Source organism: Clarias gariepinus, chromosome 26, assembly GCF_024256425.1.
Source record: "Clarias gariepinus isolate MV-2021 ecotype Netherlands chromosome 26, CGAR_prim_01v2, whole genome shotgun sequence".
NCBI classification, from domain to species: Eukaryota; Metazoa; Chordata; class Actinopteri; order Siluriformes; family Clariidae; genus Clarias; species Clarias gariepinus.
In genome coordinates this window covers 10,275,057-10,301,603 of record NC_071125.1, presented here as the reverse complement: position 1 = coordinate 10,301,603, position 26,547 = coordinate 10,275,057, and the positions used below count along the sequence as shown (strand labels likewise).

Sequence of the window (26,547 nt, the reverse complement as noted above, 5' to 3'; positions counted from 1 at the left end):
TGTTCTTCAAATCTTGTTCTGGATTCTTTTATAAGCTGCTGGATGAGTCGTCCTTGTGCTTTTGGAATAGTTTTGGTAGACTGACCACTCCTGTGAAGGTTCATCACTGTTCCAGGTTTTATCTATTTGTGGATAATGGCTCACACTTTTTCACAAATACTTTTACACAGCACTGTGCAGTTCTGTAAAGTTTACAAACGCACACACAACACGTGTCCCCATGCTGACCTTTTTATGGCCAAGGACCATCTGCTCTTTTCTTAGGTGCACAATTAGTCGCTCCAGGTAGAAGACATACAGCAGGGGAAACAGTGGGTACCCTGGTCTCACCATCCCTGCCAGCTGAACAGACTTGGAAAATTGGCCTTTATCGTGAACACAGCTAAGTGCTCCAGTGTAGAGAAGGGGGATGAGAAAGTGAAACATCTCCCTAAGCACCATTGCATACGCAAGCATTGTAGAGTTACAATGGGATTATTAACCTGCTTGTCGGCCCTTTCTTAGTCACGTTTTAGCATGATTCTGACTGTACTGATATATAATGTCACAACACACACACATAAACACACACACACACACACACTGTAAGCATAGTTGTGGTAGGCACAGGATGAGGCAATGAAATAATAGCTCCAGTGTGATAGAAGTTAATGGACAAACCCCCATCCAACAGATTCTGCCCAACCAACAGTGTTGAACCCGCCCCCCTCCCCCCCACGTTCCTTAACCTCAAGTCCTACAGAAGTACAGATCCCTATTGTCCGTTCACGCACAAAGACTCAGTTTGTACACACATGCATTTCTCTCTGTCACAGACCTCTAGCACAGTCTTACCAGCAAAACCGTAGGAACCCTGGTGCAAAGGAACAGCATCCTTAAAGGTAGTGATTTTATTTTATTACATTAACAAAACATCCCCCAAGTGACTTTGGTATGAACATAAATGTGAATAGTTTGCTTATCGATTGTGTGCTGCGCAGTTTAAAAGCTTTTTGATTCAGCCCTTATGCTTTATGTAGTCAAGCATTAATCGCAGCTATGCCTCAACAGAAAGCAGTCACAGTTACGTTCCTGCCGTTCTCTTGAATGCATGTTCACTGTTACTTTTATTTACAACACAGTGTGTAGAGAAAGCTTTATTCTCTGCTTATGCATCTTGGGAGCTTCACCTGAATATTCACCATGGAGGTAAACACGAGTTACAACTTGAACAGCTATATTTTTTGTTCAGCCTACATTTTAAAAGTCTAATGAGAATTAGAACATGTGAACTCGCTAATTACAGACCAAGATCAATTTAGCTAGCTGTACTAAAACTTAACCTTGAGCTTAATCTTAACCATTAATTAAATCTATCCAGGATGTTGCCTCTGAAATAGGTTTACTGATGACTTTAGCACCGTTGTTGGACTAAAATATTTGAATATTAAACTCTTTTTTAACTAACAATCATAAACAATAACAAAACGTTAGAATGATGGAATATACTTATGATCAAGAGTTCATAATCACTAGATCGTGACTTCTTTTTAATAATCACAATTATTACGAATATTAACATTATTATATTAATAAAGACAGCAAATCTGCTGAGATTATACCAAAAACTAAATGCTTCTTTCCAAAGATTCTTCAGATCTGTGACTGAAATTTTTAGAAACGTAATGGTTATTTCCCCAAGCTTTGGGTTAGTTGAAGTTCTAGGTTGTTCTAGGTCTGTTGTTATACCGAAACCTTTGCTTTTGACTTTAAGTGATTTCCTTCAGCTGAAGTAGTCTCATCTGGTATTTGGTCTGTGTGAAATTTGCTGCAAATTGACTACTGCTGGAAGGGGAAAACAGAGGCTATTGTGGCTAAAGCGATTAAAAAAAACCTGAAGTGGGATGGAGAGTAAGCATCTCTCATTGGGGCTCAGCTAACTTGATTTCTGTAATTCTAAGCCTGTTTCCGTACTTTCTCTCTCTGCTTTTGAAATTGAATCTTTAGACCACAATGATTTTACAGGGATGTTATGTTTCCAGACGTTTTCTAGTTCTGTAATGGTGGTAACAATGTTTGTCCTTTTAATTCAGGCCACCGTTTTAGACTTTAGGATAAGCGGATAACTAATAATGAACTGTTCGCTCTCCGAGTCAAGCTGTATGTATACTTATGTTGCATGATATAATGTGTGCTTTTAAACTTAACTCACAATACCCAGTGCCCTTTTCAACACTGTTACACTGTACACTTTCTTGTGTGGGTTCAGGGCCCTTATGGGAAATAATTGATGAGCATGAGGATGGTGTGTCTATGGCAGCATACAGCAGACAAACTGGTGATTAAGTCACATCATTTGACCCAATGGCATCTAGAAAGGGGCCAGTTAAGCTTCTACCAGTTCACAGACATCTCAGTCTCCTGGCTGGACATTATAGCCACCTTTAAAATGGTAGCAGCGAGTATTGGGTTAAACTCTGTGGCTTAACATAACATCACACTAACTTTAAATCTGCTCTTTCTCCCATTAGTCACTAGTGAATTCTGGTTGGAGTTCTCATCACATCGAGGCCACTAACTGCCACTGCTGATATGGTCTGCATAAAGATGTATTTGATAACTGAGAATAGTTCCACTTAAAACAGGAACATGGCTGTGGACTGCACATATACGTATAGTATAAACATGTTGCTGTGATGGTTTGTGATTGTTCTGGTGGTTTTGTGGCTGAGATTCACACAGTTTGCATCAGAGTTTCCATTAGTGAACAACTGGTAACCTAAACAAAGGTTACTTTTCATGTTAACTTAAACCTAGTTTTACAAGGGATTTATACAGTATGTGGACATACTTAAACTCTGGATGGGTTCCCTTTTCAGTCTCAAGGATTTCCCCTCATGTCATCACTGAATAATTGACACACTCACATGCATACTAATTGGCATCATTTACTTTCTCTCTGGCTGATGAACATAGTGCTTAGTTGTCTTTGATTGGAAACATTAAGGGTTCCTTCTGTTCACCTGAAAATTGCATTTACCAAAACACTTTTTTAATGAATTAATGTCTCTTGTATCTGTTTTTAGAATTGCAACTTAGTATTGTCATGAAATGCTATGTAACCAGCTAGTATGCATGGAGTATCATGTTTATTTTTTTCAGATATATATCCTAGGGATTCTCATTGCAATATGTGGCAATCTTCTCATCAGTATTTCATTAAACGTCCAGGTGAGTGTGGCTTTAGCTTAAAATGTATAGAGCTGCCTAGATTCTAGCAGATAACTGCTAGTATCTGACTGCTAACTAGTGCTCTCTCAACAGAAGTACACTCACATACGTCAGTCCCAACAAGGCACCAAGCCATACTACACCAGTCGACTGTGGTGGTGTGGAATCCTACTGATGGGACTTGGTGAACTTGGTAACTTTGCTGCATATGGATTTGCACCAGCTTCCCTCATTGCTCCTCTTGGCAGTGTTTCTGTCGTTGGTAAGCCCTACTGCCTCTCTCAGCTAATAACAATGAATTGAGGCAGTAGTGTTGGCCATCTCGCACATGTGCCAAACTTTGCCATTTTGCTCCTTTTTATTCACAGGCTTTAAATGAATTCATATAAAAACGTTTTATTTATATAGTGTATTTAACCACAATTGGCGACATGCTGTAGCTAATGCATTAGCACTGTAGCCTCCTAATTTCCAGAGTTGAGAGGTCGTTTCCTACCTTTTTTCCTCCCACAGTTCAATGACATACAAATTAGATTAATTGGCGTTCCAAAATTGCCCGTAGAGTGTGTGTGTGTGTGTGTGTGTGTGCCCTACAATGGATTGGCACTCACACATTGGTGTGTGTACCCGCCTTGTGTCTTTATTTTTCTGGGATAGGCTCCAGGCCCTCAAAATCATGTACAGGATAAGCGGTATAAAATATTAATTATTAATAAATGAATGAATTTAACAACAATGTGAAACTTTAAATAAGGTATGTACTTACTGTATGTAAAAAAACATACTACTGTTATATAAAACAAAAAGTTATGAAATCATGAAATTAAGCAGTGACCTGCTAATTATTTGGCCAACATAAAGCAACATTTATATAGCAGTGAAGAGACAACATTGATAAAAACAAGCTGGTTATACATAAGTTTTCAGTTAATGTCCCACAATTCCAGCTTGTTAAGTTTTTGTGTGAACACTTGAAAAAATCATCTTCTTACTTAAATGTACCTGATACATTAATAAATCTCAGTTCAAGCTCATTTTACTGATGTAACTAAATCTTCACTGCTGTATTAAATAATAAATTAGACTTTACCTAACTAGTAATAACCTGTTTGGACAAAATGACCTCGGAACCATTGCATTGGCAAAGAGAAGAAATATAAATTATGTTAATCAAATGCAATTTCAGGGTTGTGCAGATTAGGCCTTTCCAAATGGACGGTGTTTTGTAAATGAGCCTGAGTGTCCATGTATGGATTGGCACTCTGTCGTGCCCTAAGTCTTCTGCGATAGGCTCCAGGCCCTCTACGCCCCTGTATACGCCCGTGTATACAGGATAAAGCGGTATAGGCGATGAGATGAGTTAAAAGTTAATAGTCATAGCAAAATCTCACTTTTTTTTACCCAAAAGAGAGAACAAACAAATTGTTTTTATAAGCAACACCATAATAATTAGATGCTGTATAACCCACAAGAAAAATATTTCCAAATGAAGAACCTAGAATGGATGACAGAAATAACAGAAAATTAACATGTAAAACAATTGATTTTAAACTATTGCCTTAGTTTAGCCAGCGAAGCAGACACAGTCTGAATAAAGTGAAATCTAAGTGATGACTCAGCTAGACGGTCAGTTTAACTGTTTAAAGCAGGCAAGCAGTCAATTTATCCTGAATCACTACAGCAAGCAAGATTTGATTGAAGAGTAGACTTTATATTAATTTTTTTTTTAAATTGCATTTACTATTTAGGAATTATAAGAAATGATTAGTTTATGAATTCCCTCCATTTGCACACGCCCAAAAGTAACTGGACACGCGACTAAAATACATCTTCTATGGCCAGTTGTAAACTTAGTTGCTTAGTTAATTTTATGAAATAGTAAGCAAATTAAAGGTCTGTCCCAGATCGCAACTGATAACAATCCAAAGAAATATTGATGTAAAAGAGACAGCTTCATAAATGTTAATAGAAAGTGTGTTTCTCAAACTATAAACCACTACTGACATGAAAAAATAAAAAGTGCAAAATTTACTTTGCTAAGGGTCTTTTTTTGTTGCTAAAAACATAATGTATTGGAATTGGCATGTGCAACTAGTTCACTGGTGTTTATTGATGATATGAATGCTTATAGAAGTAATAAAAAATTTAGGCGTATTAAGTGTAAGTGTATTCATGGTATTGATGGATAATAACCCAAATTGTAAAAAAGCAACCCGAGCCGAGGACCTGAATGTCTTTAATTGGTCGAGTCAATTACCTCACTTCAACCCAATTGAGTGTACTTTTCTCTTACTGAACACAAAACTAAAGGTACTACACCTCTCTCTCCCTTTCTTTCTCTCTTAGCAAGTGCTGTAATCTCTGTTGTTTTCCTGAAAGAGATCTTACGAGCCTCTGATGTGCTGGGTAGGTTCTACGAGCTCTTTTCGTTGTTCAGATTATGGTTATGTGTGAGCATAATGCAAATTTCAAAGCTTACATTAAAAATAATTTTAAAAAGCTTTATAAAATGTTCATGCTCTGCAGTGGCCTATATTTCTAGTGTCTCTGGCTTGTCTATAGGCGGTGTTCTCGCTCTAACTGGTACATACCTGCTGGTGACCTTTGCCCCACACTCTGCCCCCCATGTGACAGCCAACATGGTGGAGCGCTGCCTCATCAGCTTGCAGTTCCTCATCTACTTTGTACGTCTCTTTAGCTGACCATGCTGCACTGGATGCAAATATTATAATAACAATACTCTCTTTAACTCCAATGTCAGAATCCTGGAATTATTTGTATGTAAAACATACTTGAATAAGGAGGCCTAAGTTATTGCTTTAAGATTGTCAGACATTCAATGTAGTTATATTTTCATTTCCTGTGCCATATTTTACTTTATTCTTTGTTTTTGTTTCAATCATTATGATGTGGCAGTAAATTGTGAGATTATAGCCATGTGCATGGAATGGGTAATAATCTGTCTTTCTCTTAATCTCTCCTTTAGTTTACTGAAGTGGTTTTGTTTTGTATCCTACTCTTCCTGTACAAATGCAGGAACATGAAGCACATTGTTATTGTGATGCTTCTGGTGGCTCTACTGGGTAAGAATGTGCACATCTCACATTGTCAATAAACATACTTTATGTGGCCCATCATTCATTTCTAAAGAGGATTTTGAAAAAAAATGAATGTGTATGTATTTCAGCCTCTGTTACTGTAATCACGGTCAAAGCTGTGTCTGGAATGATCACAGAGACAATTCGTGGGAGCCATTTACAGCTCACATATCCCATTTTCTACATCATGTTTGTCATCATGGTAGTCTCATGTGTGTTCCAGATTAAGTGAGTTTGCAGGATTATGTTCCATTCTATTATATACTAAATTATATGAATTAGAGGCATAAATTATTTTATTCTTGTTTTATTTTATTTGTTTTATTATTAGAGCCTTGTCTTTTATTCGTGCCTGAATACAGTCATGTGTAAAAGTTACATCCCACTTTTTGTAATTCCATGTGGAAAGGGTTATAAAACCCTTTCCAAACAATTTGGAGTTCACCGTTCTAATTTGAGAAAGGTTATTCACAAGTAAAAAAGGATTCAAGACTTTTCTTCCCAGGAGTGGGAATCCCATCACATTTACCCCATGGTCAGAGAGGGGGGAAAAAAGCCCATGGCAGCACAACTAGACTAAACAAGTATGGTTTGTGTACAAGGGTTGGCAAGGAAACCTATTTTATCTAAAATTAACATGTAAGCACAACTGAGTTGTTTGGCCATGTTTGGCAAAAACCAAAGAGCATTAGTATTCCAGGGGCAAATGTAAGGCCATCTGTGCAATATTGAAACTTTACAGAAATTTGATCAGTTGCATACCAGTAAATCTACACCAGAATGCCTGAAAAATAAAAGAATCACTATTTTGCCCTATGAAATGGCCTATTCAAAGTCCAGATCTCAACCGAATAGAAATGCTGTGGTGGGACTTCTAGAGAGCTGTGCATAGGCAAAAACACTGAAGCCATGTTGTAAAAAAATGGACCATGTTAATTTATGACTACTTCAAGTTATTGCTGCAAGTTATTGTACCTAGTATTGCCGACATGTTTTTTCATTTTTGTTAAACAAATAATGGCATGGTGATAAAAGTAAAATGTTCTTCGTTTTGAGATCTGCTACAATCAGATCATTTTTTATTGTATACACAAAAACACAAAATTAAAAGAATAGGTGCTAACTTTTTAATGTGGTTAGACCACCTAATTTTTTTAATGGGTTGTAAATGGATTTCTGTGATTTGTTCATTATGTTCCACTTCTTTAAGGTTTCTTAACGAAGCTATGAAGATGTTTGATGCAACAGAAATTGTTCCTATCAATTTTGTTTTCTTCACAGCCAGTGCTGTAATAGCAGGTACTACGGCATATTTTTTATTTTTTCATTAATCAACATAATTTTAATATATGGCTGATATGGGTACAGTATAATTCAATTCAATTCAATTCAATTTTATTTGTATAGCGCTTTTAGCAATTTTCATTGCCGCAAAGCAGCTTTACACAGTCAAAAGAATTATTTAAGTTTGTATGAAATGTGAATAACAGTATAATTAACAGTATGACTTAAATATAACAAATATAACTAATCTTGTTATCCTTTAACTTCCCAAAATTACATTTGTAATTAGGTATTCAATCCTTTTCTATATACTGTATTTCTTAATGTCTTCATCTAAAAATATTTTAGTGAGGATATGAAATTGTTCCTGAATATTAAAATAAGAACTCCAAACTTATAGATTTTATTTTCTTTTAGGGATTTTATTTTATGAAGAGTTCTATGGTTTATCACTGATATACATCATTATGTTTGTGCTTGGGTAAGCATTAAATTAAAAATTACAGAGCATGTAAATACTTTTTTGTGCATTATATATGGAGAGGATATGCCTGTATATGCCTGTGTATTGACTAAGCATGCTTTTCATTTTAGGTGCTTGTTAGCATTTACTGGAGTGTTTCTGATTGCTAGGACACGACCTAAAATCAAAATGGACAGTGTCTTAATCTCTATGGGTAAAATCTCAGGTACATTCATGAAATTTAAAAGTCTATTTAACATCATGGTTACTCAAATGCTCTTCATTAACAGTGTTGTGTGTTTCCCAGGTAAAAGCAGCGCTGCTAACACAAAGCCAGAAAAAAAGGACAATAAATATGGAGGTCTGGCTTCCAAACTTGTGTGCAACAGTGGAATGCAGCAGGCTGACTCTTAGAGCACCACCTTCTGGAATAGTTGCATGTAGGACATATGCTCATGTATTAAACTTTCTCCTTTACATGATCATTCAAAATGACCATACAGCCAGGCCCAAAACTTTTTTTTTTTTTTTTGTGGCATTTCTACACATTGAATCTGAAATGAAACCGTCAAGTGAAGTCAAAACTTTCAACTCAAGGGGTTTGACAAAAGTGTGCCATTAACCATTCAGGAATTATAGCGGTTTTCATGCACACACTCCATTTTGTGGATTTATAAATAATGGAACATTGTACTGTAGTCAAAAAATGCCGGAAGTCTGAAACCCATGGACATGACCAAATGCTGAGTTGAGATGCTCTGCCAGGATTTTACCGCTTATTTTCAGTAGATCGGGTGACTGACTTGCCAGTGAAAAAAGAATATCTAGTTTTTTAATCTTGGGTAGCTTTTACCATATGCTTTGTGTCGTTATCCATCTTAAATATGAATCAGCGTCCTATGAGTTTTGCCGGCATTTAACTAAATCTGACCAGAGAGTATAGCCCTGAACACTACAAAATTCATTCACATACTTTTATCAGTAGTCAGGTCATCAATAATCACCTGTAAACTTGTGCCATTGGCAGACAAACATGCTTATGCCATAACACTGCCTCCGCCATGTTTGATAGGTGATGTGATATGTTTTGGGTCATGAGTTAATTTCTTTATCCATACTTTTCTCCTCCCATCATTGCGGTATAAGGTATTTTTGTTAAATCAGTCAAGTTTGGCAAATTCTGATGTGACATTTCAAACCTTGAGCATTACCAGTGGTTTGCATCTCGTGAAGCTTCTGTATTTATTTCATAAACCTGTATTGACCAAGCTGAGACTTTGACAATGACACTCTCACCCCCTCAAGAGTGTTCTTGACTTGGCTCTAGTGGAAAGCTACCGTATCAACACTCAGAACTACTTCCAGGGGTTTAATCTACTTGACTAATCCTGAGTAATGAGGGAACAGGCCACATCTGGACATGTAACTGCTTTTCAGTGTATGAGTGTGAATGAAAATAGCTGTAATTCCTGACCAGCACACTTGTGTCAAACCCCTTGAATTAGTTGAAAGTCTTGACTTGGCTCGCATCCTGAGTGTTTCACTTTAAATTCCATTTCACATTTTAAATGTGGTTGTGTACGAAGGCCAAATGTATCTTTGTTCCAAAATGACCTGAATGTAGAGCAGACTAGATCAGCACTCTTACACTGACATGCACAGTTCTGATTGGAAAAAGTTAAAACATATTTGTAAGATATATTTATTGCAAAAGTAAAAAATAGGCCACTTCAATTTAGAATAATCTATATTAACAGCTTAATTCTAATAGTTTATATAGGGGATGTTTTTTATTCGTTATATTATTGTGTTATTCTGTAATAAACTATGATAGTAAAAAAAAAACACTTTCCTGGTTATTGCTAAAATGTTACAAAAGCTTATCACTGTGAAAAATGGAACCACGCAATGATGGCAGTCAGTTTTGAAAAGCACTTTATTTTGATAGCCTGCCGTGATCTTAAATCTACTCATAAACCAGGATTAACACTTTAAAATTTGCATTTTATAATTTTCTGACAGTGACACAATAGAACACATTCATGTAATTTGATTTATTAAACACATGGGGATAAGTAATAAGTCTATCAGTTTAGCAGCGTCCAGTAGTGTCCCCAGAACCCCAAAAGGTGTGTTATTTACACCTAAGATGTTACAACACCCTTCTGCTGTAAGGGACCACCTGCTGTTTAGCCAGGGATTTAAATTGGTATTCGTAAGGTAGTTAACCTCTGACAGTGATTAATGATTGAGATGGAAGGTTCAGTTTTAATCTGATCTTAAATAAACTGAAATCTTATGTAAACACCACAGCCAAGTGTCCATGCCTCAGGAGAGTGGGTAGGGAGTATTAAGGCGTATTGCTGTAAATAAGTCAAGATAAATCATCTGGGATAGCATGCAAGACAAACTAAACATTGCTACCTATTGTATTGTAATCACCAAGACAACAAATTAGCTATACATACACATCTGAACTAAAAAAAACAGAGCTGGTTATAATGAGGACTTATTTAAAGGTCCTATAGGATAGAATGCTTGTGTCGCAAATGTGCTCCTTGGCTAAGAAAACGTTTCATTTTACTCACTTTTTCCAGAGCAGAGGAATGTGTTTTGTTTGTTTAGCCTCAGTGACCTATGAATCATTCAAGCATAAAAACACTTAAAGCATGAACCAGTGAGAAACAGGTACTGATGATGGCAGAGAATCAGGCCAGTAATTATTATACTTTTAATGCTGAGTTTTAATTGTCTTTAAGCACTTTGCTTTACTTTTTACTTGCAGTGAAACATTTGTTCCCTTTTCCTTAATCTGCAGAATAGGAAGAAATAAGGGGTGGCTCAAGACTTTTGCACAATACTGTACATGTACTACTTATTTTTCAAAATGTTGCTTATCTGTTAACAAGCTGCATTTTTCAGCAAGCATTTGGTTGTGCAACAAAACGCTGAACTGCCTTTCACTGTTTTTTAGTACCCAGTTTAACATTTTAATTAAGGGCATTGACGGATCAGTGGATGGCTTCTCACCTGCCAATGCCTCACACCCAGCTACTGGGGTTGCAGGGTAACTTTAGTGCTGGTCCCAAGCCTGAATATAAATGTACAGAGATCTCTGTACAAAGTACAGTGCTAATTTTACTCATTCTTATAGCAATGTGTCGATATATATATATATATATTGTATATAAACTCATGTACAGTATACCTGAGGACAGTTCCACTTAAAAACGATGAAGATGGCTTTGGACTACATTTGATACAATGTTTTAATATAATTGCTTTAATAATTTTAGGACTGAAATTGCCATGAATAATTTGTGCCCAAGCCTATCAGTGAACAGTTGGTAACCTTAACAAAGGACTTCACGTTAAGTAAAGGATTCTTTCTTTACTATTCGCTCAGACCTGCTTATTAGGAATAAAAGAAAAGCTATTTTAATAAATTTATATCTTTAAAATTATATTGGTAACTTTTACTTTTGTAAAGCTGCTTTGCAACACTTTCCATTTTTAATGTGCTATAAAAAAATACATTTATAAAGAGCATAATGCAATAAGTCAGAAAAGAAAAACATGAATTCATGGAATAACCGAGTTATTTAGTACATTCAGGTAGTCAGATGACTTCATTTTATTGCCACATAATGCAGCGATTACAACCCATCATCAATCCAAAATCTCAGCCAGAAATGCAACTCGCTTGAAAAAAGAAACGTCTAGAAAAAAATAGGTAAATTAGGAAAAATATACAGTGTTTCTTTTTTATAAAAATATTATTAGATTTGGCAGCAACAGAATTGATACCGTCATTATTAAACTTTTGCATAACAACCATAAAGAGCATTTTTATACGAAGGCCTTAAGATTATTATTTTTTTAAATTACATTTACTGCACACAATTTTAATCTTCTGGAAACAAGTTAACATGTGCGATCAAGCTCACCTTCTTATCACAAAGCTTTTAACTTAAAAAAAAAAAAAAAAAAAAAAATTGAAGGCCTTTATGTTTGCAATACAATGATCAGTCATAACACCAACACCCTTGCCAGGTGATTTGAATAACATTGCTCATCAACTATATACCAGTAAACTGGTGAGTGGTGGATCTTAGGCAGCCAAGGCTTATCTATGCCTGTGGGGACCAAAGGCTAGGCTAGGCAGTCCAGTCCCACAGAATAGACAATGTAGCACATATTGCTGAACAAGTCAATTTTGGTTATGATAGAAAAATTTCAGAACACCAGTTGCATCACAGCATGCAAAGAGTAAAAGGTTTTGATCTGACTTTTCCGATTCAAGAAATCTAAGTTCAAAATAGTCTAATCCACTGAGGCCCCAACCCACAACCCGGAATGATCCGCCGCCAACATCCCAGTGAAAGACTCCACAGCATACCCTAGAGGTCTTGTGGAGTCACTCCCTGAGGGGCCAGACTGCACAGGCAGAACAAGAGCAACCCAGACAGTATAATAATGTTTTGGGTTTTGATGTAATGGCTGATCAATGTATACTTGTAGATCAACAAAGTGGCAATACAAATAACCCAACCTAACATGCCTTTAAACTTATACAAAAAAACAAGTCATGCACACGAGATAAATACCCCCCAACCCCCCCTGCAAGATCTTTTTAATCACAAAATAATAATAATAATAATAATAATAATAAAATACATCTTTGGGATCTTATGGGGTGCCTTATATTTATGAACAACTAATCAAATAAACCTTTTTTAATACAAGCTGTTTAAATTCTCTTTATGAAGAGGAAATAAATAGTTGTGATATTAAATTAAAACACTACATGGCACAGGGATCCTACTCAACTCCAAAAATCCAGATAACTATATATGCATTCTTTCAATTATAAACAGGGGGTCTGGAATTAGGTTTGATCAAACGATGAAGCATTGGTTTACTGGCTCATTCATTTGCAGTGCATTTTAGGCCTCAACTTATGATAAATATGGTAAAAATAAACTAAATACATATAATCCTTTAGTTCCTTAAATCAAACAGAAATAAACAAGGCTTAATGCATATTTGTATTAAAAACGATGAGCTTAGATGTAAACTTGTGTTGGTAGAGTAATCTGAAGTTCAAATATTCACAGTGGTCCATTAGTACAGTAGTGATGCCATGATCATGCAGTGCTTCAGGCTTCTATATGGAGTCTTGCAAAGCGATACTGTAGGGAGGTAGGATTGCGAAGAAGTACAATGCCCCTCTGATCCGCTGACTGGCCAAGAAGTGTTTGCAAGAGGCCCACCAAGCTTACAAACCCCAAAGCCTCCCCAGTTCCTGTTGCTAGAGAAAAATCACCCTGCACCACCCAGCCTAGAGTCATACGCGAACAGTGAGAGGACACATTAGGTAGTTGCTCAGTCCACAATCCTTGCACTGCAGTTGAGCTCCTGTTCCCAGGAGAAGAAAGAGGTTCCGCATGGGCCTGGCCAGAATCTGTAGCAGCCAACGCACTGGGATCAAGAAGAGGATCTCTGAACACAACAGAAGGCCCAGAGTGTTGACTAGAATCATCCATTTCAGGAACGTTGCAATCTTGTTTCTTCTTAGGAGCAGAACAACATGGTGCAGGGTCACCTTTCTTACCCCTGCTCTTTAGCCGGTGCTTTAGGTGGTCTGCGTGCTGCGGTTCCATGGGACCACTCCAGTGTGGGTCTTCAATCAAGTGTTGCAGGTCTTCCGTGGTGGGCACACAAAGCATGGCATGACGTGCAGGCTGTCCCTTACCGAGAGCACACACACGCACCCACAACACACACTTCTTCCACACTGCCTGTAGAGACATGGTGCCTACAGGGCACAATGGTGGGACAGAGCAACCTCTCCGCGCTCTCTGAGTGTGGGAAGATGGCCGACACCAACCTGAAAGCTGCCTCAGTACCTTACGGCTCCTACCAAAAAAAAAAAAAAAAATCCACATTTCAATTAATACTTTATATAGCATTGTATAAGTTACACACTTGCTTTGGGATAATAAGTCTCGGCTGAAAAGTCGTTTGGGTTTTACTTCCGTTGGCCATCACGTGGCTGGCCACTTTATGCCATAGATAACACCATGTCTTTGCTACCTACTTGCTATCCCTTTTAGTTATGCTGCTATAGCCAGTCTTGCCAATATCTTCAACCTCTACTTTTTCCCCTACTCCTCAAATACGAGTCATACTGATCCTTTCTGCTCTCCAGACCTGCCTGACCGATCCTGACGCCTTACGTTTGGCTAGGTGTCCCATTACCAGAATACCACCAGCTGCTTGGATGGCCTATATACTGTAGATCAATGAGATTGCTTGCTTACAAACCACATTTGTCTGTCTGCTTTGCTTCAATAAGCTTACTGACGCCACAGTCAAACATGTTTGGTAACAGAAAGTTCTCTGTTTATTAACAGCAAAAGACATTTTTTTTATATGTTTGGCCACATGTTTGCTGTCATGTACATCTGGTACTTCAAAGAACATAAACAGTTTTAACATGTCCTGGTGAAATCCGGGAGAACAAAGAGAGGAAGTCCGGACACTCATTGCTCACTGCCTGCTGCCACATATGATAAATGCATGATTGTACTGGTGTACAGGCTAAAGGACAATATGCGTACTGTACATACAAGAACGCATAGATATAGACATGTATATCATAACTATCCCTAATCAAACACGAGTTAAGAAGCTCACACATCTTAAAGAGCAAAAAGACAAAATGTCTACAAGAGCCTGCAGTGGGTCCAAAACCAAATAAAGGCCCAGTCAAGCACAAATTTTAGTCAGATCCAGAAACTGTGCCAAGACCTGGATATTGTTCAAGAGTTCCAAGCCTAGTCGGTCCATCAGGGCAATTTTAGCAACAAAAAAAAAAAAGAAGAAGAAAGAAATATCAGGCCCCAGCAGTGCAAGGCTGATAGAAATAAATACCAGGATGTATGCCAATAATTTGTATAGTCTCTAGGTCTATGCGCTTTCTAGTTTGCAATGTGCTTGCAGAGGCAATTTCCCTCTCATTTATTTATTCATTGTTCTTCCTATGCTGTTGAGCACATCAGACGAGGGATTTCATTGTTTCTATAGCGGTGGTGGTTTTTACAGGGTAGGCTACTAGTCTGATGCTCACCCCTGCTCCACCTCCTCATCCTGGATTTAGGGCTTTGTATGGGAATAGGGTTAAAGGCTTAAACCCCACCCTCTGATCAGCGACCCAGAGCATCAACCACCTGGGTCTCCATTGCTCCACTCTCTCTTATACTTAACATTTATTAACAATTTTTAACAATTATAGGGATTTATTAGCTGAAAGAATTATGAAAAATGACAACTACTGTACCTCAGCACAGTGAAGGCAGATCCTGGGACTGGGCGATCCCCAGAAAGCAATGGCTCATCTTTCATTTTAAGTGATGTAATGTCTTGGTTGTCTTCATCTTGTTTCACTCTCTCCTCCCACTCCTCTACCAGCTGTTGCCATGGGCACCGGAAAGGAGCTACGCAACCATATTTGATGTAGTTTGTGCGTTTGGAAGGTGGGTGTCTGTGGGTAATACAAGAAGATGCCAAGCATATCACTTATGATAGAAAATAAAAAACATTATATACAAGCCAAAATGCTCGGCTTCTGCTAAAAACCTGTTAAGAAAAAAGAAGTGCTATTTCCTCTTCTTAAGGACAGTAAAAGGCTTCAAAAGACGTGCAATACATGTGGTTACGGTAACATTTTAATTTAACAGTAACAAGGTGTCAGAAAGAACATATATATCTTAATGAAGTTTTTGCACCTCTTAAACTTTTCCAGCAGTTCGATCTCCTGCTGCTCCTGGAAGCGGACACCTGCAGGGCAGTCTGGGTAACCATGAGGAAAGTGAGGCATGCTTTTATTCTCTGAGTGTTTTAAACTCATCTGGAGACCCCCAACACGCACACCACAGTACACCTGACACACAAGTTTACATGGGTCAAGAACATGAAAGTACATTGATACCTGAACGAGTGCCTATTAATGCCATTTTCTTTACTGAAAAGATTTACCTAGCTCTAACCATATCACTTCATAACCAAACCTAACAAGTCTGGAGCATGAACGGCTGGCATCCTGGCATCCTTAGCATGCATGCTCTAACTAATGCTTTAAAAAGGTTGTCTAAAGTTTGGATGAAATTTACAGGTTTTTTTTGTTTTTTTCTCAGGTAACATCAAACTGTTATTTATATCCGTATAAACCACGTATGACGAGGATTCCAGTTGTTCACAGAAGCATTTAGGATTAAAAACAACCTTGTACTTACCAAAGGTATCCAAAATGCCATGCCCCATCCCTTTGGCAATAGCAAGTCCCAACCGGATCCCCATCCAAGCCGCTCCTCTCCCACCTGCTTCCCTGCCTGGTTAACCAGCAGAATTGGCACTCGGCTCTGTGCAGGGGTCTGTAACCTGGAGCCTGGAACTAACAACTCTCTCTTCATTCTGTTCAGATCCTGACGCATGAACACGCACTTAGTTTAGCTAAAATACAGGCACAACAATGCACCAACTGTGGAGCCACAGAATATGTGCGTTTTAGTTTTGTTGCAAGTTAATATCAAATGACCTTCAACTCAACTGAACTAAATTCTATTTTCATGGTGTATGAAAGGAAACTCACTGGGACTGTTAAATAACATTTTAACATTTAACCATTACAAAAATGAGATTGCAAAAGACTGGATGGATGCTTTATTGATCCTGAAGGAAATTTCCAACATCCAGTAGCAAGTATAGTAACAATATACAATAAACATGTAGTAGCAATTACAGATCATTAAGTATGTCTAGTGTAGTTAAATTAATTAATTAATAGATTAACCAATTAATTAAAGACATGGGAGATGACCACACTACCATAGAAATTATTAAGATAAATAGAGTATAACATATAGGACCAGGGGTAAGGTAAGGCCTTGGACTAAGGACTAAGGTCCCAGGTTCAAACCCAATGACCAATAAGTTACTACTGTTGAGCCCTTGAACCCTTAACCCTCAACTGTTCAGATGTATAATGAGATAAAAATGTAAGTCGCTCTGGATAAGGGCATCTGCCAAATGCCTAAAATGTAAATGTAAAATACAGGGTGGGCCAAGTTTCCATAAATAGGAAAAATTTAAATAATTTTTTTTTTTTTTAAACATGTTAAAATAAAATATTTTTAACACATTTTTAAAAATGTTTCAGATACCCTAACATGAAGCGTTTGACAAAAGAGCAACAAACTGAAGTCATCTTGATGGCTGGGTCAGGAAGAAGTCGCATGGTTACAACAAAGTTTAACAGGAAACATGGAATTAAATTAATTGTTCCTATGTATGGAAACTCATGGCCCACCCTGTATATAAGAATATAAAAATCTATGAAGAGAATAAAATGAACATGTGCAATATATCAAAGACTGAGGTTGTTTGGGGGTGTAGGGTGTGGGTGTTGTAGTACATCATGTGATACCTGTTCTGAAATCTTGTTGCTTGTGACATTTTCTCGGACAGAGCGGTCCCATAGAAAACTCTGAGCACAGACAGGAGGGACCCCGCTCAGTGTCAAATCTCTTCTTTGTTTCTCATCAACACCTACCACACATCCACACACACACAAAAAACACCATTGATGAGCTTTTCCATCAGCTTTTACCAACACAGTTATATGGTAGTAGCATGGAACAGTAATATTTAGAATTAATGTTTTTTTGCTCATTTGGAACTGTATCAAAAAGTTTAAATGTATAGCTTTACTTCATATAACACACATAGACTGAACACTGTCCAAGGCCAATTCTTTGATTTTTTTTTTTTTTGTACATTTTTTGTTTATTATTATTTTTTTTCATACATAAGACATTGTTTGACACCAAACCAAACTTTTAACTTTCAGTGCTAATATTTACATCCAAATCTGTTGAACAACTTGAAATATGGCACCTTTTGCTGTAAGCATTTTTTTTCCAAGTTAGCAAAAGTATTGGAACACACCTGACAGGTGCTTCTTGCTGACCAGATGTGCCGTTATAATAAATAGTTTAAATATCAAATATGTTCAATAATTAACAAACATACAAGTAATGGCCGCGTCATATCAACATGTTCAAAACTAATAATTTAATAAAAAAAAATTAATCCAGGCTTACAGTAGATTCAGATAAGATGACTGCCAAACTTTTTCTTTTGTATAATTGTCACACTTGAATCACTGCAATCTTCAAATAAATTGAACCTTATCTTTGTTAGACAGGTTCTATTCAAGTGATTTATTGAGTGATTTAAACAGGTCAGGCTGTAATCAGGCCTGGGTGAGGCAAGTGAAATTCCAAAAGACTTTTTTTAAGACTTCCCACGGGTGAGTTAGTTTTGGACATCTTTTCTTCTTTAATAAATATAATCATCATTATTTAAAAATTGCATTTTGTGTATGCATGAATGTGTGAGTGTTCACCTTGGGTCCGGGAAAGGTCAGGCGTGATTTTTCCACGTTTTGCAGACAAAGATATTCTTGGGTCATCTACCGTCAGCCCCAGTACACACCCTGCTGGGAGCTCAGATGTAGAGCATATACCTATTTTTAAACAAATTTTAATTACAGTCCACAGTTTTCATATTCTGTTACATGGATCATATCTTTTTCGTTAGATTTTGTTCACTATAATGAAGCTATAATGGTATTTTTGAGATTGTTCCTAGAAGGCAAGTGTGAGATGGCAATACAAAAGATAATAACGTAATATACCGCTAAGAGTCTGAAAAACATCTGTTTGCTGGCGATGTAGTGACATGCTCTCCCCTTTCTTGCACTCCTCCGGCCACCAAAAAGCAGATGCAGCCATTTTTATATTATCCTGAAAAATATATATTTTTATCATTATTATAGGTTATGAATGTTTACAGCACCTACTATACTGAGGCTCACAGTGAAACCAAAGTCAGCTGCTTACTTCTCAAGCTGTAACTTGCCTCACCTCACATGTAGTTGCTGGAACAAGTATCTCAGTCAGCACAGAGTGGGAAAGAGGACCAATCAGACGATACCGTACTATGTCCATGGTAAGATCACTGTAAGAAAAACCCACATAATGTACAGAACTCGCATTTGGTCCGGGTTTTTTTTTTTAAATACATGTGATGCCACTAAATCGCTTACCTGATGACAATCTCAGTCTTGCAGGACATCCAACTAACAGCAGTCGTAAGCGATCGAGTGCCATCACCCACAATTTTTTTGGCTGGGGAGTCGTTCTCATCGCCAGCTTCCACTTTACGCTTTCTTTTGGTACACCGTGGCTTAGAGATTAAGTCAGAAGGTGCATTTGGCTCTGGCAGCTTCTCTGACGGGATCACTTCTACAGCAGCTGGAACTACTGCCTCAAAGCACTGGCACACTGCCTGCAATTCTGGAAGAAGATCCTAAAACACACATATACACCAAAAACATGTAGCTGCTGCCACTTGTATCTACTACATGGCCAAATCTATGTGGACACCTGATCATTACTTAGCCCCTGTAACCTTTATTACAACCACCAATCTTCAGTCAAGGCTCACCACTAGACTGTGGAGTGTGGCTGCTGGGATTTGTGACCGTTCAGGGTCAGGGAATGATGTTGGTCTCATTCGAGTTTGTTCCAAAGGTGATCAGTGAGAGCTGTATGCAGGCCACTCAGATTCTTCCTTACCAACTTTGACACACCATGTCTACACAGTAGGAGTTTGACGAGATCTCGCGAGATCAGATTTATCTCAGCCAATATGAGACCATTTTCTGTGGTGGAAAATCTGGGATCGTGGGAAATGCGTCTCGTCACACCCCTACTACACAGATCTCGCTTTGTGCACAATGGCATTTTCGTACACCAATAGGTTTGAATTCAGCCACAGTAGTTCCAGTAAACTTTGATTCTTAAGGCTGGCAAAGACATGCTAGACAAGTTTGCGCTTTCAACTTTGTGGAAAGAGACCCACATGTGTGTGTGATAGTCAGATGTCCACAAATCTTTGACCATAGGGTACCTTGTTTATACACTATTAGTAGTATTTGTAATGTACTGAATCTGCTCAACTGATGTTGCTATTATTAGTACTATTATTAGCACAGATTCAGTACATTACTATTACTATACTACTATTATATATATAGTACATAATATACAGGTAGTCCCTGACTTACAAACATTAAAGTTACAAATTTTCGCAGATACGAATGGACCACAGTTCTACTTCCAATTCAATCTAGGAAGTAAAAAAAATAAAAAATAGGTGCATTGCAGTCCACCAGATACCAACATTTTTAATTATATACAGTATTTTAAGTGTGTAAGTGATGGTACAAAATGTCCAAAGTCTGGTATATTATGTATATACATATGTATGTTTTGGGGGGTTGGGTGAAATTAGTTGGCCTCACCGGTTTCAATGAACCAGTCTAGGAGTACGATGATAGAAAATGCTTGTCCTGTAAAGCTGTCATAATGGGGAATAATTTGATAAAATCCTCAACAAGACAGAGTTTATAGCCCAAAACAGTGGAAAACAGCACCGAGACAAAATGGCGTCTAGGATTCTTCTAGCGATTTAAAGACGCAAGGACAACAGCCACATTTGACGTATGGGATTTATTTACTTTCGCACGGATACAGTTTTGGCCACATGATGGCATGGTGGGGAATGAGGACAGATTCAGTCAAGTGGATTCGTATGGTTTACATTGTATATTTGTGTCAAAGGCGGACAAGAATCACCTTGTTGGACTTAAGAACAAATCCGACTTATGAACGTGCTCCCGTAACGGAACTCAGTTGTAAGTCAGGGACTACCTGTGTATAACATATTCTAACTTAACCATAGCATGTTTTAGATGGCACAATATTATTTTCCTGCACAATATCTACACCAATCATTCAAAAGATGAACACACTGACAGGTGAAGTGAGTGACATTGAGCTTTCAAAATGCAGACCTGTCAAAGTAACGTTATGGATGATTGGTATAACTGATGAAGGGCCAATTATTACAGGTGTACCTAATGGGATCCTCAACGTGTACACACATACCCTACCTGTTTTAGGGAAGGATGTAACCAGATCCACAGCTGTCTGTGAGGTGATGTAGTACTGCAGGGCCTCCAGAGGAATTGCACAGGGCCCAGGGGCTGGTGAGGGTACTGATCGGCCTTGTAAAGCACAACATTCCCCTCTTTCTGCCCTGACATGCATGATGCTGCTGCAAACGTTGGGCCTGTAGTGACACAAACACATGCACAACATTGATTGCAGACTATGTCTAAATGTGAAACTACAATATTGCACTTACACTGGCAGGAAAAGTAATACACAGTTGTCACTTTTGACATATATTTGGTCATAAGGTAGATAGCTTTTCCTTCAAGCAGTCTTACACACATTTTGGTAATTTTGCCAAAGTGTTTTTTTAGGCCGAACGTGTTTAAGTGTACATGTTGTAAACATGTTTAGTAGCAGAATGTTGTGAAAATTGGGTACATGTGTCTGTTTTAATCAGATCATCAAGCTGCATTATACATTTGTGGACACCTCATATGTGCTTTAGAACATTCTATTCTAGATCTAGATCTGCTTTTACAATAACCTCCAATGATCTTGGAAAGAGCTGTTGTAACATTGTTCCAGTTTGTGCTTGGATATTTAATTCCAGTGACGCAAAACCGTAATGATACGCAGGAGAAAGACAATCTTAACATGGCTGGAATGGTCAGGTGTCCACAGACTTTTGGTCATGCAATGTGCACATGATCAAACTTGACTTTTTTGCACTTAAAGATAAATATATTTTTTTAAAGGTTAGGTTTTTTTTTTTGTTTGTTTTTTACAAGGAGTAGTTTTAGAGCCTAAAATCTGGTACATAAAGACCTGCATCTTTGTTGGTGAGCCTGGAGAGTGCACTCAATAATTGTTCCTCTGGACCGCACAGCTCCACGCAACAATAGTATGAAAGGTCCTAAAGAAAAAATATGAGCATAAAAAGCAAAGTAATAATTGGGTAGCTGAGCTGATAACTGTTCAAGAAACCAGACACATTAACACTACAGCTTTGAAAGACTGGGAGACAAACAGCCATCTGACCTGCAGCAGACAACCAGAATTCATTGCTCTATAGCTGGCTCTGTAGCACTTGTACGTCGGTCGATCTCCGAGACAGTAGCCCCACTTCTTCAGCATGTGAAAACGCTTGGCATGCCAGATGTGAGTCTCTAACCATTTGTTCTTACGCTGCCGTCGGTTAAATTCCAGCAACAAGCTACCATGGCGGCGCCGTGCACGGCGACTTTTGGTCTTCGACTGCTCCTTTTTTCCGGCCTGCTGACTCTTCTCCAGCTAGACAGAAAGGAGAGGTTCTCAGCACTGCAACGATAGTTTTCACTGACACAAACCAGGCATTAAATAAAACAAATAAACCACAATAGGGTGTGCATTGCTGTGATTTTTTTTAGGTGTTGGTATGAAGCAAAGTAAAAACCCACTAAACACTGTAAGGAACACCCTTGATAAAATAGGAATCCCCATTGGTAGGTCCTTGAGAAAGACCCATAAGCCCATAGAACCCAGCCCAACCACACAGTTCTGCTCCCAACCCAGTAAGAACATGGGAGGGTAGCGAAAGGAAAAGCATCTGACATACAATGTCTAACAGATCTTGCAGATCAAATGATCCAATGTGGTGACTCCTACAATTAAATGGACAAAGCCCAGGGGAAAAAAGGTAGGCTGTTAACAGCTTTATTTGCTATGCAATGCAACAGGTAAAGACTGATTCGGGTATTCTTCCATTACTTTTGCTGAGATTATAAAACTAAAACTATCAATTAGAAAATCTCTACTTAATTTAAGCAAGACATAAATACCCCCATACGAATCCAAATGATGAGGGTTGCTATGCATACACAAACTGTTTGTAAGGTTCTTCTTTGTTCAAAGTGGTCCATTAGAATTACGCAGAACTTTCTACAGCCAACGTTAGATTTAGGGAGTTTACTGGAGAAAGTTAGGTGCAACTCTAAAATGAGCCCAACTTTTCTACAGTCAGGGACACTTTGTTTTGCACATAAAATATTTAAAATAAGATACATTATTTAAATGTGTATAGTAATAAATAAACACATTTTTAAAGAACTGTCAGTTCACATGTTTTTAAGCAAACCAGTTTTAATAGTGCTAGGTTGTGGTTAACATCAAAATACAAAAAAAATTATAATTTGATAATCTAGCAAGATGTTTGTACCGTTCTCTGTGCCATGTCTCTCAGGCGGCAGGGCAACCTCTTGGTGTTGTGGCTCATGGCTCGTCGGCGCATATGCTTTGGCAAAGCTCCAAAGACATGGGAGCTACTTGTGGTCTTTGTGACAGCCCTCAACATGGCTTTGACTTCTGCAGCTCGCGCATTTGCAAAGAATGATGCTGGAGAAAATATATAAAGGCCAGAATTACAATCTACAGAAGCCCACTGAGGACATTAGGCGTGAGAACAAACAAGTATAATGCATAGCCACGAGATGCTATGCTGTGGCCACAACTTAACACATGGACACAAGAGTTTATTGATGAACATTTAGACTCCTGAAGACTACGAACAATTTTAAATTGATTGTAAGTATAGATGGATTATTACATTTATTTATTCACTGACACAATGCATAACTTCAAAACAACAATTATCCTATCACATCTGGGACATGAATGATCTCATTACCACACGTTCTTAACAATCTCGTACCCACGCCTTATGTAAGTTGCGGCCACGCGACCTACTAGCTCTTTCCCGTGGCCGCACGGGCGCCTCATATAAGTCGTGGCCAAGCGGCCTACCATCTCAATCCAGCACAACAAAGTAGGTTGCGTGGCCATAACTTACATACGGTGTGGGAACGTCTTGTCTATCGTACTACATGTGTATTGTCTATTGCGAGATCTAGAGTTAATTTCGGTAACGAAAATAATGACAAAAGATATTTGTTGACATATTTTCCTCTAACTAAGACGAGACGATGACGGGACATCTCTGATATCAATGAACAGTGACTGTGACGAAATAAGCATGCAATATCATTAACGAAAAAAGACGAGAGAAAAATATGGTAAAAAAAAAAATTAACTAATGAAACATCTGTCTTTATTTTCATCAACATAAAATTTTCGTCACAATCTGTGCGAGACGGAGTTCATTCATTATGGCACAAACAGCAGTAATTTCCATACTGCTCCTATTGTTTTGTAGTTAAAATCGGAATATGCAGCAGTTGTTGTAATGTTAAAAAATAAATATAAATATATTTGCAAGCAACGATGATGGGCCCAAGCACCCTGCGCCATCGCCACCCCGGGTGCACCCCACAACCTGTGTGTTATTCGAGCATGTTAAGACCTACGCGTGTGTGTGTGTGTGAACATATGTGATGTGTATGTGTGTACAATAGGCTGCAGATGCAGAGAAAAAAAGCATCATACTATGATGTTACTCAATGTGATGTCACTAAACGTGTCATTGAGTATAATGTCACTCAATATAAGGCCACACAGAACGTTATTAATCACTTTTCAGAGCAAGTTTAAGGCATTATCACAACTGACCCGTTTAAGAAATCAAAAATTGGCCCGGTTTGGTGGCAATCTTATAAATTCCCTAGGAGGAGTATATAAAAATCCATAGGGTGCATTTTTGCGAATCACCCAAAATAACTGGCCTCCTGTTATTGCGTTGAGTTAAGCCCAGAACATGCAGTGTGACAGTTGTTCGGCTCAATGAGCTCTAAATGTGTACCGGAGTTTCATGTGCATACTTGCAAGTAGGATAGTATGAGCTATGCAACTCTCAGGCATCCTAAAGGCAGCAGATTACAAGCTGTTTGTTTTCATGAGTTTTTGAACATGTTAAGTCACCTAAAAAGTCCAAAGGGGTGGGAAAAAATGATCCTTAGGAATACAAGAGGGTCCTGCGCACCCTACAGTGCTTGGACCCTAATTAGCTGAAAACATTGGATGAAAAGATACATTTTAAAATGTTAAGATTTTATGAAAAACCTTAAAAAAACGGTTTTGGCTAGACTAGATTGACTGTCGGGTTAATAAATAGTAACCTTAAATGTTAAAATGTTACATTTTCTTTAAGTAAAACTAGACTTAAATGTCCAGACTTATAGTCGACCAAAACTTGACTAAGCAAAAACAGTACAAGATTGACTAAATATGAAAAACTAACAGGGACATTTGTCTCAGTACTAAGACTAAAATTGAAAATAGCTGACCAAATGACCAGAAGCAGGAACATTTTTGATCCCACGCCTTATGCATGTCAGGACCACAGAATATTATTTCCCTCCCAATGTCACCATAGGGGCTGTGTAAGAATCAGCATTCAGCAGTGAAAAGAAAACGTGACACGTACACAGAAATAGAGATGTAGTTCAGCAATTAAGAGATTAGTATAGAGGATATGGATCATAGTTTAAATGTTTGACTTTTTGGATCCTTGCCTGTGATGTACTTGGGAATCGAGTGCTCATCTGGAACTCCTCCATCATGAAGGGACCTCCTACTGTACTGCCGCTGAGAACCTGATGTGTGTCCTGAACAGTCCATGAGCAGATGTGTTATATAGTATAAGCTTTAATACATAAAAAGGATCAGCTTTCAAAGATTTTATGTTTAAAATTACCAACCTGGGCTGTCACTCCACTGAGAGTAAGTCACGTTACTGGGCTGATTTCGCATTTTTTTGTGTCGCATTCTGTCTTTAGCCCCAGACATCTAAGGGAGGAGAGAATGCACATGTTATTTTTTTGCAGGATATTCGAGCACACATCACATCACATCACATCACATCACATCCTCTACCTGAGTTACTTAGCTGAACCAGGCTAGTCACTTACAACTCAAATGAGTGCGTGCACGAACAAAGTTTCCAACTGTAACAAATATATTTAACAAACCAGCCCCTAGTGCACAATACTTACTCTGTACGCTGGTTTGATCAGAAAAACCAAATTAATTAACAGTATAAGTTGATCCTGTCTCTGATTCTCAGCACACCAACGCTAACACGGCGCTCACACTAACACGTGCAGCAGCACTTCCGCATCGCGCTGCTCATGGGTAATGTAGTTTTGTGTCTGTGGCCGGTCTAAGATACTGGCCTGGAAAAACTGCTTGCGTTCCTTTTATGATCTAGTGTCACTTTTATATTTTATTTCTTATTCAGGAGATGTTAAACCTTGTATTGTATTGTACAGCTGGTCGTTTTGTGTTATTAAGGGTTTTATGTGAGGGGAAGGGTGAATGTGCAGGATACCTACTGTTAGCTGTATAACTGTTTGTTTTAATCATAAGGCATATGATGGAATATTGGGACACTCACTTACTCACTCATAATTTATACTACTTCATTGTGTTGCGGGAGGCCTAGAAATTATTGCAGGGCATGAGACGGGGTATACCCTGG

The 26,547-nt window shown here is 38.1% G+C and overlaps 2 protein-coding genes across 2 annotated transcripts; one reads left to right on the top strand and one right to left on the bottom strand.

Annotated features, from left to right (window-relative positions):
* Positions 1–795: 795 nt before the first annotated feature.
* On the top strand, positions 796–8,499 carry LOC128514342 (NIPA-like protein 2). The gene is made up of 12 exons (XM_053488149.1): positions 796–881; positions 1,122–1,188; positions 3,142–3,210; positions 3,304–3,472; positions 5,557–5,616; positions 5,773–5,894; positions 6,197–6,293; positions 6,398–6,536; positions 7,519–7,607; positions 8,010–8,073; positions 8,187–8,281; positions 8,363–8,499. The coding sequence occupies exons 2-12, from the start codon at positions 1,183–1,185 to the stop codon at positions 8,467–8,469; spliced, it is 1,017 nt and encodes a 338-aa protein (XP_053344124.1). The 5' UTR covers positions 796–881; positions 1,122–1,182; the 3' UTR covers positions 8,470–8,499.
* Positions 8,500–11,601: 3,102 nt separating this feature from the next.
* On the bottom strand, positions 11,602–26,168 carry pop1 (POP1 homolog, ribonuclease P/MRP subunit). The gene is made up of 16 exons (XM_053487453.1): positions 26,063–26,168; positions 25,769–25,856; positions 25,583–25,675; positions 23,335–23,510; positions 22,179–22,430; positions 21,966–22,053; positions 21,137–21,315; positions 19,226–19,488; positions 19,044–19,137; positions 18,815–18,923; positions 18,524–18,643; positions 17,543–17,664; positions 16,353–16,541; positions 15,846–16,000; positions 15,398–15,601; positions 11,602–13,974 (listed from the first exon to the last, which is right to left on the bottom strand). Exons 2-16 carry the CDS (start codon positions 25,854–25,856, stop codon positions 13,215–13,217), a joined length of 2,892 nt encoding a protein of 963 aa, XP_053343428.1. The 5' UTR covers positions 26,063–26,168; the 3' UTR covers positions 11,602–13,214.
* Positions 26,169–26,547: the final 379 nt, after the last annotated feature.

Bases quoted from the DNA above. Each gene is read 5' to 3' on its own strand.
- LOC128514342 (XM_053488149.1), top strand. The intron at 3,211-3,303 runs GTGAGTGTGGCT...CTCTCTCAACAG, and splicing joins GTATTTCATTAAACGTCCAG to AAGTACACTCACATACGTCA. The intron at 7,608-8,009 runs GTACTACGGCAT...ATTTTCTTTTAG, and splicing joins AGCCAGTGCTGTAATAGCAG to GGATTTTATTTTATGAAGAG.
- pop1 (XM_053487453.1), bottom strand. From the start codon at position 25,856: ATGTCTGGGGCTAAAGACAGAATGCGACACAAAAAAATGCGAAATCAG. The intron at 19,489-21,136 runs GTAGGGTATGTG...TGTGTGTTTTAG, and splicing joins TACATCCTTCCCTAAAACAG to GATCTTCTTCCAGAATTGCA. The intron at 16,542-17,542 runs GTATCACATGAT...TTCATGCGTCAG, and splicing joins GCAACAAGATTTCAGAACAG to GATCTGAACAGAATGAAGAG.